Source organism: Taudactylus pleione, unplaced genomic scaffold, assembly GCF_031769625.1.
Source record: "Taudactylus pleione unplaced genomic scaffold, aTauple2 ptg000150l, whole genome shotgun sequence".
NCBI classification, from domain to species: domain Eukaryota; kingdom Metazoa; phylum Chordata; class Amphibia; order Anura; family Myobatrachidae; genus Taudactylus; species Taudactylus pleione.
In genome coordinates, this window is record NW_028284552.1 from 12607 (window position 1) to 25759 (window position 13153).

Consider the following 13153-nt stretch of genomic DNA (forward strand, 5'->3'; position numbering starts at 1 on the left):
CCCCAAAGAGGCCAAGACAGACACAGAGATGTCAGCTCTCCAGATTTTATTCCTTCTGGAAAATGTATAAGTGATATGCACATCTGCCATTACCTATGTAGTCACTATAGCAGCGCTATACGAGGCAGGGGCAGGTTATGTTCCATGCAAGGTTGCAGCAGCTATTTTTTTTGCCGCTCTGGATCTATATCCATCCCCGGGGAACCAATTTGTTCTTGTGACCCGCAGACACCTATAGGATGATTGTGTCCCTGTCTTTATCCCTAATACCCTACTGGTGGGAGGGTATAATTGCTGATACTCTCATATAATGGTGAAACGGTAGATATACAGTAATCTTGGATAGGGGCACCACAACTGCTGCTTAGTTAGTATAAGTTTCAATTTACCCTTCATATTGGTTGGTAACACTTTTTAATTAAGATATAATATATTGATTCAAAAATGCATATACTGTATAGATATTGTGCTGCTTTATGAAATAAATGCAATGTGTATATACAAATATGAGAGTTATTGTACTGAGAGATATTATTTAAGACAAAGCTGTTTCTTCTTCATACAGAACTAACCTTTGTTGTCAAGGACACAAGCTCTTGTGGTTAGTGCTGAAAAAGACACATCAGGAAATATGATATTAGAAAGAGCTGATCCTATGAAACATAATGTTGCTGGGTTTTATGTAAAGGCTCCTATCTCACGTTCTTCTCATCTTTCTCTCTTATTCCTGTTTCCCAGCTGGATCATTACCCTCCAGCAACATACAGTCTCCCATCTTCATCTGAGACTCAGTTTAACGGGCCAAAGACCCTTTTCCTTGGAAGAGTGTTAGGTAAGTGATGTTTTCACTGTCATGAAATACAGGTGCTGCAGTGTAATGTCACCTTCAGAATGACTCTACTTTATGGCCCACATTGAAAGACATCAGCAAGAAATAATCACTGAGGTAAATATTATAGAGAACCTGTGTTCCCCAATGGCAGACACATCTATCTTTTGTCACCTGTGACTATGCTCAGTATATTACTTCATAACAGAGGTCGTTTGGATCACTTGCTGGGAGTTACAATGGCCGTGTTAGAGGACTGGAGATGGTTATTATTGTATGTTTTATTAAATGTTTCACTTTTACCAATCTGAATCTTACAGAAAAAGAGCATAAATGTGAGATAATATAGGAGTTGGCAGTCTGCCTGATTCTGCTGTTGTGTAATGTACTTATCTTTGCTAATTATAATGCTAACACATATTAATATATAGTAGCTAGGAACTTCTGACCCAGAGGAAAGAGTGGTAAAGTAATCCATAAGTGTCTGTGTTAGTCCAGTTTCCTGGGCAGAATGGATGTGTAGGAATAAACCTCCGTACACACGGAGCGATCAGACGATAACGATATCGTTGTCTGATCATCCTGCGCAGTCCCTGGTGTGCTGGATGACCGATATCGATCATCCAGCACACCACCAACAAGCCAACGACTATAACGACCCGCGATCAATGATCACGGGTCCCTATAGTAAACTGGTCGATATCGACCAAGTTGACCTGCATGCACGGGCGAAGGACGAATGGGCCAAAAACTGAACGATAACGATATGAACGATATTGTTATCGTTCAAATCGTCCAGTTTTATTGTACCGTGGGTATGCAGCTTAATTCTAGCCACACATTATATTATAATCACAGCCAATATTGAGAAATTAGCCCATATCATAACTCCCAAAACTCCCCATGCTGACAACACTATCCTGATTAAAAAACTACAAATGAGGCATGAAAGTAAGTGTCATTACTTTTCCTATATTTTTTTTTTTTTTTAAATATCGGGTGGCATGCAATATTGCACTCAAGTGTTCAAAAACTGCAGTCATAGCTAGTAAACATATTATCAAAGTCAATGGGATTTTATATGAAAATGCAATAATTCCTGAAGTGAGCCAACCAATCATCCCAAGTGCCAAGGGGCAGATCTCATCCAATTTCACAATGCACATGTGTAGTCACATTGGACAGTGATCCTATGACCTAACTCTCTATACAGGCATTTGAAGCCAGATTAATATGTCCGATTGTAAAAAAATTATTTTAGATACAATTACAATTTGATCAACATAGAAAGTACACGAAACAGCATAAATCATAGTCTTTTGTCTCATCTGACATTGGCAGTATGTACTGTTATTATACAGCAACATAATAACTTAAAAAGCAAAATGTTGAGATATGTGTGTGTATATTGTGATGTGCGTATTTTAATGTGTGTGTGCGCATGCGTGTTGAAAAAAAAAATTCTTGTTAATCATGTACAACCCTTAATACTCACAAAAAGAGAGAGAGAGAGAGAGGGAGAGAGAGAGAGAGAGAGAGAGAGAGAGAGAGAGAGAGAGAGAGAGAGAGAGAGAGAAATGTGTATGTGAGATTGTAGCTTTAACAGTCTGTGGAACAGGCCCATTGTTATATTCCTCTTCAGGCTTTATGCGTTAGTGCAGAGTGTCCCAAACTATGAAATTACAGTCCTTATTTTAAGGATATCAATGTTTCAAATCCTAATATCAAACCGTTAGTGTACTGTGTAATTAGATGAACACGATCATGTGTTTTATCCATGGATTGCAATATATAATTTTTGCTCCTGTCAGCATATACTAACTAGATTCACTTTTGGGTAAATCCCGGTTCTGGTTTTAAATCTCCTGCTTCAGCGAATTAACAATCAGTAAAGATAGACAAGAGCACAAGTTGAGACCAGTAGAGGGCAGCACTATACCACATGTTAGTCTGATTGGAGAAGCCAAAAGATCCCTTTGTTATTTAGAAGAAAATGTGATATGAATCTGAAATGTTTGAATGACTAAATTAAAAAAAATTATTATTAATTTCATATAGTTTGTTAATGTAAAAAACGTAAGGATGTATTCTCCCCAAAAAATATTCCACTAGTAATCCCGTAAAAATATGAAAGAACGTCGCATTTGGAAGGCAGGGACTTGGGAAATGGAGCTTAGCAAATAAAAGTATTTACTAATAACCTGTTCCAGAGCTGTATTGTTCCCTGTGTGCAATAGATTAAAGCGCACAATTTGATCTATAGCCTGGCTGTCCTGCATTGAGCCCAGCAACCTTTGTCATTGCTCTTGCAGCTATACAGCAATCCTGATCTATAGTAAGTGGTAATGAAGCAATCAGCCAGAGCAGCCAACAAAGAGGTGCTGCAGTAGCTGCACATTACCTAAGAAATTGAAGCAGATTCATGCTGGAAAATGGGGCTAGTAGCGACAGTGATATGCTTATACAAAATGTTGTTATGTAGGAGATCCTCAGAGGCGGGGAGTGACTAATTTGTCCAGTAGGAGAGGTCAATGACAACTAGTTGCTGGCAACCAGCGAAGCTCCATAAAGAGTCCATCACATCACAGTAAGCTACTGTAAATACCTTATATCCTGAAATACCTTACCAGTGTGGGATTAGGGCATGAAGGGCCTACAGGGGGGAATGCAATGGTAGAGGCCCACTGAAGGGTGATTGTGAAAAACTGAAGGGGTGTGGCAAGTCACTTGCATTCAGCCACCAGAGGGGCACAAAGAAAAACGAATAACTGCCCTGGTCACCTTACCGGAGTAATTCCTCATTCCTTATGGCACAATGTAAGGGGCATGGATATCACTGCATCCCTTGTGAGGCCTTTTTCTGACCCTTTCCCACCCAACACGTGGACAGTGCTGTGTGTACAACTGATAGGTGAATGCAGCTCGACATTCACTTGACACATCTCCCAACTGTCCCAACTCTCTGTACTGTGAGGATGGAATCCAGACTGAGCATGACAGTCACCTAAAATCGTGACACTAGGACAGATGCCAGACTGTCCCTTTCTCTTCTTGCAGATGGCCACTGCTCACCAGCTGTTCCCTCACATGTACTTAGAACTGTTGACCAGTTGTTTCCTTACATATATAAATGTTCAGCAGTTGTTTCCTCACATATATAAATGTTCATTAGTTGTTCCCTCACATGTATAAATGATCACCAGCTTTTTCCTCACATCCCAAACCCTACACACCAGATTATCTCACATACTGGAAACCCCTGTTCACCAGTTTTTCCCTCATTCATTGGTGACCTTTAAGATCTTTTTGTCCTTGGCAGCTGCCTTAAGCTGCTTATCGGCAGTGCCTGGCCTGAGTATTCATGTGCACTCTCCTGTACAGGATGTTTTACACAGTTCTCAAACTTGCACCTCCCTCCTTCTCCTCCATGGTTTTCTTCAGTTAAGTAAAATAAAATAATTACAAAAAATGTATGTCTGTTTATATGCTTTAATGTAATCAAGGCATACAATGTGCGTTAACAGATAAGGTATGCTGTGTTGGAAACACAAAGCACAACTCAGGCTTGCCTGCCCTCCCGATTTGGCCGGGAGCCTCCCGAATATCGGGTTCCGCTCCCGGCCCCCCAGAAAGGCAGGCAAGCCTCCCGACATTCCCCAACCCTGCCGACCTCCCTCCAGAATACAATAGAAAACCCCTGCAGCGGGGGGGCCGGTGATGCGAATCGCGCTGAATCGCTTCATCGTGGCCCCGCTCCCTGCTTCACAGTGACAAAAATAACGGCATTGTGAAGAGGGGACGGGGCCACGATGATGCAGCATGTGTCACAGCTGTCCGGACACGCCCCCCTTGTTAGCCGACCATCAGCTCCCTCCCGGAAGGAGGGAGCTGATTGTCGGCAAGTATGATGTAACTGGCAACTTAATATGTAAAATGTGTCATATAAATCAAAGTGTTGTGGTCCTACTATGGTTTTAATCTATTTTTACAGAGAAACTAAATGGATTAATCTATTTTTAATTTTTATAGGAAAAATATTTACACATACATATGTTTGTGCAGGGGCATGACTAGAACTTTGTGGGCTCCATAGGCACATTTTGAAGGGGCTCCCAATGCTTCTAAAGAGACACAACTTTAATAGAGTGGTAGTTATTTTTTGCCCTTTAGTAGTGCCCTAGTTAATGTAATGCTCCATAGTTATGCCCTAGTTCACAGTATGCCAAATTGTAGTGCAACAAATTCAACTCATGCCACACTTTGCACCCAGCTCACATTATGCCACAAAGTTCCTCCAATTTTAATTTTGACACATTATAGTACCCCCAGTTCACATTATGCTACTGTTCACCTAGTTCATATTATGCCACACAGTGCCACCAGTCAACATTATGCTATACAGTGTATCAAGTTCACATTATGCTACACAGAGCTCCTACCTCACATTATGCTATGCAGTGCCCCAGTTCATATCATACCTCATTGTAGTGCCCATAGTTCATATTATGATACATTGTAGTGCCCCCAGTTGATATTATGCCCCATTGAAGTGCCCCAGTTCATATTATGCCACATAGTAGTGCCACCACTTCACATTATGCCAATTGTAGTGCCCCCAGTTCATATTATGATACAGTATAGTGCCACCAGTTCACATTATGCCACATCACAGCACCCTCAATTCACATTATGTCACACAATAGAAGCAGCATATGAACTTCAGTAGAGAACTATGGCTCCTTCACTAGAGGTTGCTTTGGACTCACACAACTATCCAGTTCATCCCAAACCAGCTTGATGGGGTTTAAGTCTGGAGACTGTGCTTGCCATTCCATGATTTGGTACTTACTGTTTTGATCTAGTCCTCAAATGTAGATTTGACATAGCCAGGGCGTATGTTTTGTCATAATTTTTCTGTAGAATGAACCCTTTACCAAATAAGCATAGACCAGAGGGTATTGCATGGCACTGCAAATTCTGTGGTAGCCAGAGCCAGATTAACAATGGGGCGGATGGAGCTACAGCTCCAGGCCTCCACATAAAAATAGGCCCATTGTCATGACAACATGATGCTGACTGGCCATCTGCTCTCCACACGCTCAGCCATAAATCATAAGTAGTAAAATTGTATTTCTATTTACCTCAAAAAATGAAGGATTTTTTTCCTTTTACATATTTAAGGAGACATTGGAGCAGAGAGTATAGGGGTGTACACGCCCACATGGCACTGGCCACGCCTCCTCTGCTTCTCATAATAGGCCCTTTGGTCATGTTCAGCTCCAGGCCCATGTGGCCATCAATCCGGCCCTGGTGGTAGCCCTTTTATTTCAGGTGCCTATCACTCTGTGCAGGTCACTGACTGGGAATCCATGAGACCTTTACACTTCCTTCTCCATCTCTGACATCTGTGAGGATCAGATGCTAGCTATCATTTTTCTATTGCATTCTCCAAAATGATAAAATGGGCAACACCAACAATGGGGGTCAAATGTACAGAGTAGCAGTTCAACAGCAGTCAAGACCTCCCCAATCCACATCAGCAAGCAAGAATTTCTTATTGATCAAGGGGTAGGTCTCTTTATACCCGTTATTCATAAGTGAGATTAAAACACGTCACAAGTTCATAATTCGCATACATGGATAGATTGTCAGAGTGTATCTAGCAAACATAATAATAGCTTTTCAAACTGTTCATATTAATATCTAAATATATTGGAAACAATTCAATATAGATTAATAGCAGAATAAAACATACTCACATGTTGAAATCAGCTTACAAAACAGAACTGGAAATTGGTGATTGTGCTCCAGCACAGAACACAACATAGCTTCCTAACCAGAAAGTATAACTGGTATCAGAGTTGTGATTACAGACCAGATCTACATCAATGTATAAGACTTATTGCATATGCTCATAGTGAGCAATGCTGTTTAAACAAATGGGTGCATCATAGTTGAGTACCTTTGCTGTCTCTTCCCCGGGTGAAGCCCTAGGAGGAGAGGCAGGTGGGTGGTGATGGGGGCGGGGCCTGACAATTAGCATCATTAAGGCGGAGCCAAATTACGCAAATCGCCGGACACCGGCGATCGCTGCGGATATTCTCCTAATTATGCCCACTTCACTAGGAAGTGGGCAGAATGCGGGAGAAATGCCTACCCTTCCGGGGATGCGGGGGTTACCCAAAAAATCTGTAGCCTTCCGCGAAAACCAGGAGGATAGGCATGTATGGGGTGCATATACGCACATGTTGATATCAACCTCCTAAATAGCACTGGGACATGGCAATTGGGATTCTGTTATGCGTTGCAGAGTCACTTCCATTCCTATGTATAAACTAGAAAGTTGGTCACAAAGCACATGTCATATTAAGCTGGCTCCATGAACATGACAATGAGTTCCGTGTACTCCAGTGGCCTCCACAGTCACCAGACTGGGATATGGGAGGTGATGGAAGGGGAGATTTGCGCCATAAATGCGCAACCGACAAATCTGCCGTAACTGCGTGATGCTATCATGTCAGCATGAGCCAGAATATCTAAGGAATGTTTCTAGCACCTTGTTAGATACATTCTGCAAATTATTCAGGATATTTGGGGGAAAGAAAGGTCCCAGCCTGTACACATATGTACCAAATAAAGTGGCCCTCATTATATAAATATATTTGGGTGGGTGGGTGGGAGTATATATGTATTCATACCCATCTTAACAACATTACTATTCAGAACACATCAGAATGAATCACTTACTTAAATACCTTTCATCCCCCACTCTGCCTTGTCACAATTAATTCTCCTACATAATAGAGTAATGGCAGTGCCACATGGAATTGCACGAGTCTTGGATGTCCTTGAGGCAGGTCAGTGTTCTGCAATTTATTGTAGTCAGCGATTGTGTTGTCGGGCTTGTCCCTTATATACAGGCTGTAACTAGGGAACGTACTGCTGCTTTGGTTTATATAGCTATAATAAAGGATACACATAACGTAGTAATCTTCTGAAGGACACATTTCTTAAACATAATTATTTCACTATAACAATATATGGAGGTAAAATTTGAGTCTTTTTTATGTATCTAATCGTCCTTGTGCCCTTATTTTTAAAATTGTTTATTTTTTAAATTAATCAATACTATACTAAATGCTGTTTGAATACTCCTTCCTGTGACATTTTCAACCTTGCACATTTATTAGTTGTGCACTTTATCTTCTTCCGGACATTCTCTATTAACCATAATTGTGATGTAAAGTGGATAGTAATACAACATGCTGCCCTGTCAGTTAACGTGCTATAACAAGCTCTTTATTTTTAACACTGTAATAAATAGGATTATTTTTTTAAATTGGGACTTTGTTTAAAATAAAGATTATGGGGGAAATTCAATTATCCGCGATAATGCATTAACTTTTCGCTAGCTACGTTTTTGCACCCTTCACATGCGAATTCTGCTTGTTGTGTCTATACGCGCATCCATTTTTTGTGCAATTCAATTCCAAAAGTCGCAATGTGGCATTCACGCAAAAAAATCTCCTGGTTTTACCTGCAATAAGTATAGGTGAAAATGGGGACTCTGCCTATACTCCAAAAAAAGGCAAAGTGATATAAGATAACAATATACAAGCATATTAATGACCCTAATAGAAGCATGTGGTGTTCTTAAATTGTGTCAAATGGCTGTTATATGAATATTTCTAAATTAGTCAAATAATCATAGAAAGCAAGGTTTTTTTGTCAAAATAATGTTCTTTTATATTTGAGGTGCATAAAAAATGCCTATAAGTATGTATTTCTGTCATTTAAAGACACATTTAAAAAAACTTCAAAATACACATCTAACATCCACCTGCAATGTTAAAAACACCTGTCCCATTCATATTGCACCCCCATTTTGCACTTTTCACCCCATAAATAACACATCATTATTGGCCAAATTAAGCTAATTAAATAATTATTTTGCCAAATTAGTCATTAAGGAGGGTGTCCTAGTGGTTCTGAACCAAATCCCAACATTTTTACTTTGAAATAGGGATTTTCCCCAACTTATCGACTTTATATTTTATGCGAAAACTGCAGCTAATAGGATAGTGCGATAAGTACAAATTTGCACAATAAGCCGTTTTGAATTCAAAATTGAATTCCACCCTTAATTCTTAAAGCATTAACCTGTTGCATGAAATGTAGTCTGCTTTTGGTAGACTTGTCTGTTTTAATGAAGGATACAGTGCTGATCTTTGCACTAACAATACAGTATATCCTTGTTTGTTCACTTAATTGTCTACTTTGTGCATAACAAATGAAAACACTAACAGCCTACACTTTCTACAAAATTTGATACTGCCCCCTTAGAAGCGATTTGCATGAATGTCACAGTAAGATGCACTGAGCATGAAAGGATTGATTAAAAAACACCTGGGGGTAAATGTAATAAGGTGTGGAGTTCTGACATCGGCGAGTCCTGTGCGAGACTGCCTGATGTTTTAGTAGCAGTTGTTTAACAGGTAAAATCAACCTGGTTTTGCCTGTTAAATGACTGCTATTTTAAAACATCGGGCAGTCTTGTGCGGGACTCGCCGATGTCAGAACTCCGCACACAATTACATTTACCCTCTGATCTAAGTATTATTAAGACACCCAAAAACATAAAGTACAACCATTTTAGTTCAAGAGCAGGATTTTCTCAGTTAGCCCTTCTAATCATAGATACTGTATTCAAACAATTCACTATATAAACATAGAATTATAATAACCAAGCCTGACACATTAGCTGTTTAAGAACGCAAAGACAGTGTGTTATTAAATATTATTTATTATGACAATAACTCACAATGATTATTGAACTAAACAGATCCCTGTCAAGAAAAAAATTTAAAACAGCCTATTTAAATCAAAACAAAATAAAACACATAAATGGTGGTACCAAGCACATATATCTTGTGTGCAATATGCTGCCTTGGAGTGGTTAGAAAATATGGACAATTAATCCAGAGCAGACTAATTATATGGGTCCTTCTAAAAAGGAAAGACTACTATTTGAATTTTATATAAATATGCATGTCCCAACAAGAAAACTATTTATTTATTTTTTTCTCTTTAAATTCAGTTAATGAGCATAGCCCATGTTGAACAACAAACATCTGGGTGCTAACAGCATTTTTGCATTCTTACAGATGCCATCTTTGTGGCTTGCAAAACCAAGCACATGCCTTAAAAATGGATTTAATAACGGTAATTAGACTGTACAGTGATTCTCTAAATGGCATATGCATGTTCTAGGCTGATACTAAGTTGGACAGAAATCTAGAGCAATTGTGTGCACGGAGAAAATGTTTGTTAGCTTGTATGCAGAGTTGAACACATCGTGCCATATGATGAAAGGGGTGGCCCTCTCTCACTGGTTGATTTCTGCAGTAGACTCTGTGCATGCTTTGATCTCGAGAAAATAGCATGGGCATTTCCTAGGGGATTTAACTGTTGCATGTACAGATCTCTGGAAACATGGCACCTGTGCCAGTATGTTTTCCAGTAATGCCTGCAACACATATAGAGAAGTATGTTTTTTTTTTATTTGGTGCAGGATGTGCAGTGTAGGCACCTCTGGACCCAGCGACCCATGTGCACAGCACACCCTGCACTCATTATAGATGTGCCCTTGCCCGCTCCCTATCTGTACACTTGGTTTGGTACTAGTCATTATTATCAGTGCACCTGTCCTATGCAAGCTGCAAAAGACACCTGGAATTGGACATACTTGAACTGAACAGGTGTACATTTAACTCACTATCGACCTCACTGGTTTTCATTGTGTTTGTATGTACATAGTTCAAGTACCAACTTTTTTTTACTCTGTTCACATTGGCTCTTTGTAATTTTCTTTCATATGCATTTAAAATTCTGGAATCTGGTGTATAAGGGCACACAGGCCTGACAACTTAAAAAATAAATTGTTTTAACTAATCATTATAATTTCTGACTTAATACATTTAATTCCTTTATGTCAATTGGTGGTGAGACTGAGCACATGAAGCTTTGTATTGATTGGGTCTGGAGAGGAACAGTGAAAGGTCTGACCACAGATAATGTATTAAACTGTGAATAGTGCATAAATTTTCCATTCTTAATTAAACCCTGTAGGTGTATCTATCTGTTTAATATAAGTGCAAAATGTATTGGTACTGGGTGCCACTGTACGGGAAGCCGACGGATGGAATCCCGACCGTCGGCTTCCCGACTGTCTAATCCTGGCAAGGGGTTAAATGACACCCGTCGAAATCCCGACACCTGTCATTTTACCTACGCTGGGAGCCCGACACCCGGCTTACCGATCGAAGGTAAGCCGGGCGTGGACAGCCGCGGGGGGAGGAGGGTTAGGTTTAAGGTTCCCGGGGGGGGACTTAGAGTTAGGCACCCCCCCTGGGGGTTTAGGGTTAAGCTAGGGGAAGGGAGGGTTAGGGTTAGGCATCCCCAGGTAATGGTTAGGGTTAGGCACCCCCCCAGGGGACTTAGGTTTAGGTGGTGTGGAAGGGGGGGTCAGGTTTAGGCACTTAGAGGGGGGATTGGGGTTAGGCATTTGGGGGGGAGGTTTACGGTTAAGCACCCCTAAGGGAGGGTTAGGGGGTAGAATAGGGTAGGAAATACTTACCTTGGTACGATCTGAATATTCAATGCTGCCGGGATGCCACTGTTGGGATTTGAACCGCCGGCCATGCGGTCAATCATACTGAATCCCCACTATACATCTCAGATTGTACCTGTGTTTATGGAAGCTTTTTGTCTTTTTCATTCAAAAAGAAAATTTTCTTTGCTACTGGCTTGTAAATTAAAGTATCTGCCACTTGAGAAATTTCGTCATGACCGCTATCACTGCAGGATTGGAGTGGTCCAGCAGAGAAACTTAGGATCGTATGACCACTGACCTCCAAAAGCCCTGTGACTGGACAAATATATGATCATGGTATCAGGCAGGCAGCAGAGAAGCAATCACTTCTGTTGAGTATTGGAAAGTTTTTTAGATGTTGTAAACTTGTACAGTACTCTACTGGAAGCATCAAATGCCGAACTAAAAATCCATCCGGTATTATATACTTGTTGAGAGGTAACCTCAAAAGTAAAAAAAAAAAAAAGATAAAGGCAACAGTCCCCTATTCTATGAACCACTTGGTTCCCAACCACTCTCTCTCTCTACTGCAGGTTTATAGCAGGAAGGTAGGTAGATGTGTTTGTTTAGGGGATGTATGCCAAATGGTTAGATAAGTGATACAAACTTGAATATGATTTTAAAAAAAAGACTTGTTAAAGGTGTGTTATTGGAAGGACGACTTCTTATTAGTTTCCAAGGAAACCAACTTCTGATCAATTCAGTGTTTCATAAATCCCATGTTTTAGTTGCAGAAGCAGGGATGAGCTTGGTTTGGAAGAAGACTAGGGCCCAATTCAATTCCCCATCTTGCATATAGAAATGATTCAGATGTAAAAAGGCAACACATTTAGCTTCCCCTTTTCATACCATTTTTGTGTTTATGTTTTATTTTGGAAGAGGGTAAAAGCCGGAAACATAGTAAATGCATCGAAAAAGCCGGAACTCCATAATAAGTGTATTAGAAAAGCCGGAAATCATATTACATGTATTGAAAAAGCCGGAAATCCAAAGTAAATGTATTAGAAAAGCTGGAAATCCAGAGTAAATGTATTAGAAAAGCCGGAAATCATATTGCAAGTATTGAAAAAGCCGGAAATCATAGTAAATGTATTAGAAAAGCCGGAAATCATAGTAAATGTATTAGATAAGCCGGAAATCCATACTGAATGTATGATTTCCGGCTTTTTCAATGCATTTACTATAATTTCCAGCTTTTTTAATGCACTTTACTGTGCTTTCCGGCTTTTTCTAATACATTTGCTATGATTTCCGGCTTTTTCTCATACATTTGCTATGATTTCCGGCTTTTTCAATGCAGTTACTATGTTTCCGGCTTTTACCCACACCCTTTTATTTTCACATAGAAATTATAAGAGGAACACAAAAAGTCCTATTCAGCTTACCTTAAACAATACTTTTGCTTGTCTTAAATTGAATTGCTATCATCTGATTTGTTACCACAATTTGGGTGGTGAAAATATTCAGGGACAGTGGAATCTCAGTATCTCAAAAGCTCAGAATGGCATTAACAAAGAGGAAAACACTAAACATGTTTTTCAATGTCCATTTATTAGGCCGGTTACACACTGGCATTGCAAACTTATGAAAATGCATATGTACTGGTATACGCTATGCGCATGCAGCTGTGAAAGGGTGTATTTTCTCACTCTGGCTGCCTATGATTGGCTATA

General features: G+C 40.0%; 1 protein-coding gene across 1 annotated transcript in view; it reads left to right on the plus strand.

The window, feature by feature from the left end:
* Positions 1-688: 688 nt before the first annotated feature.
* Positions 689-13153, plus strand: part of LOC148522216 (contactin-associated protein-like 2) — a gene marked incomplete at its 5' end in the record, with an annotated part of 88581 nt that continues 76116 nt past the window's right edge. Inside the window, one exon of the mRNA XM_088474264.1 lies at positions 689-832. Within this exon, the coding sequence (XP_088330390.1) occupies positions 689-832 (144 nt within the window). The remainder of the gene's footprint in view (positions 833-13153) is intronic.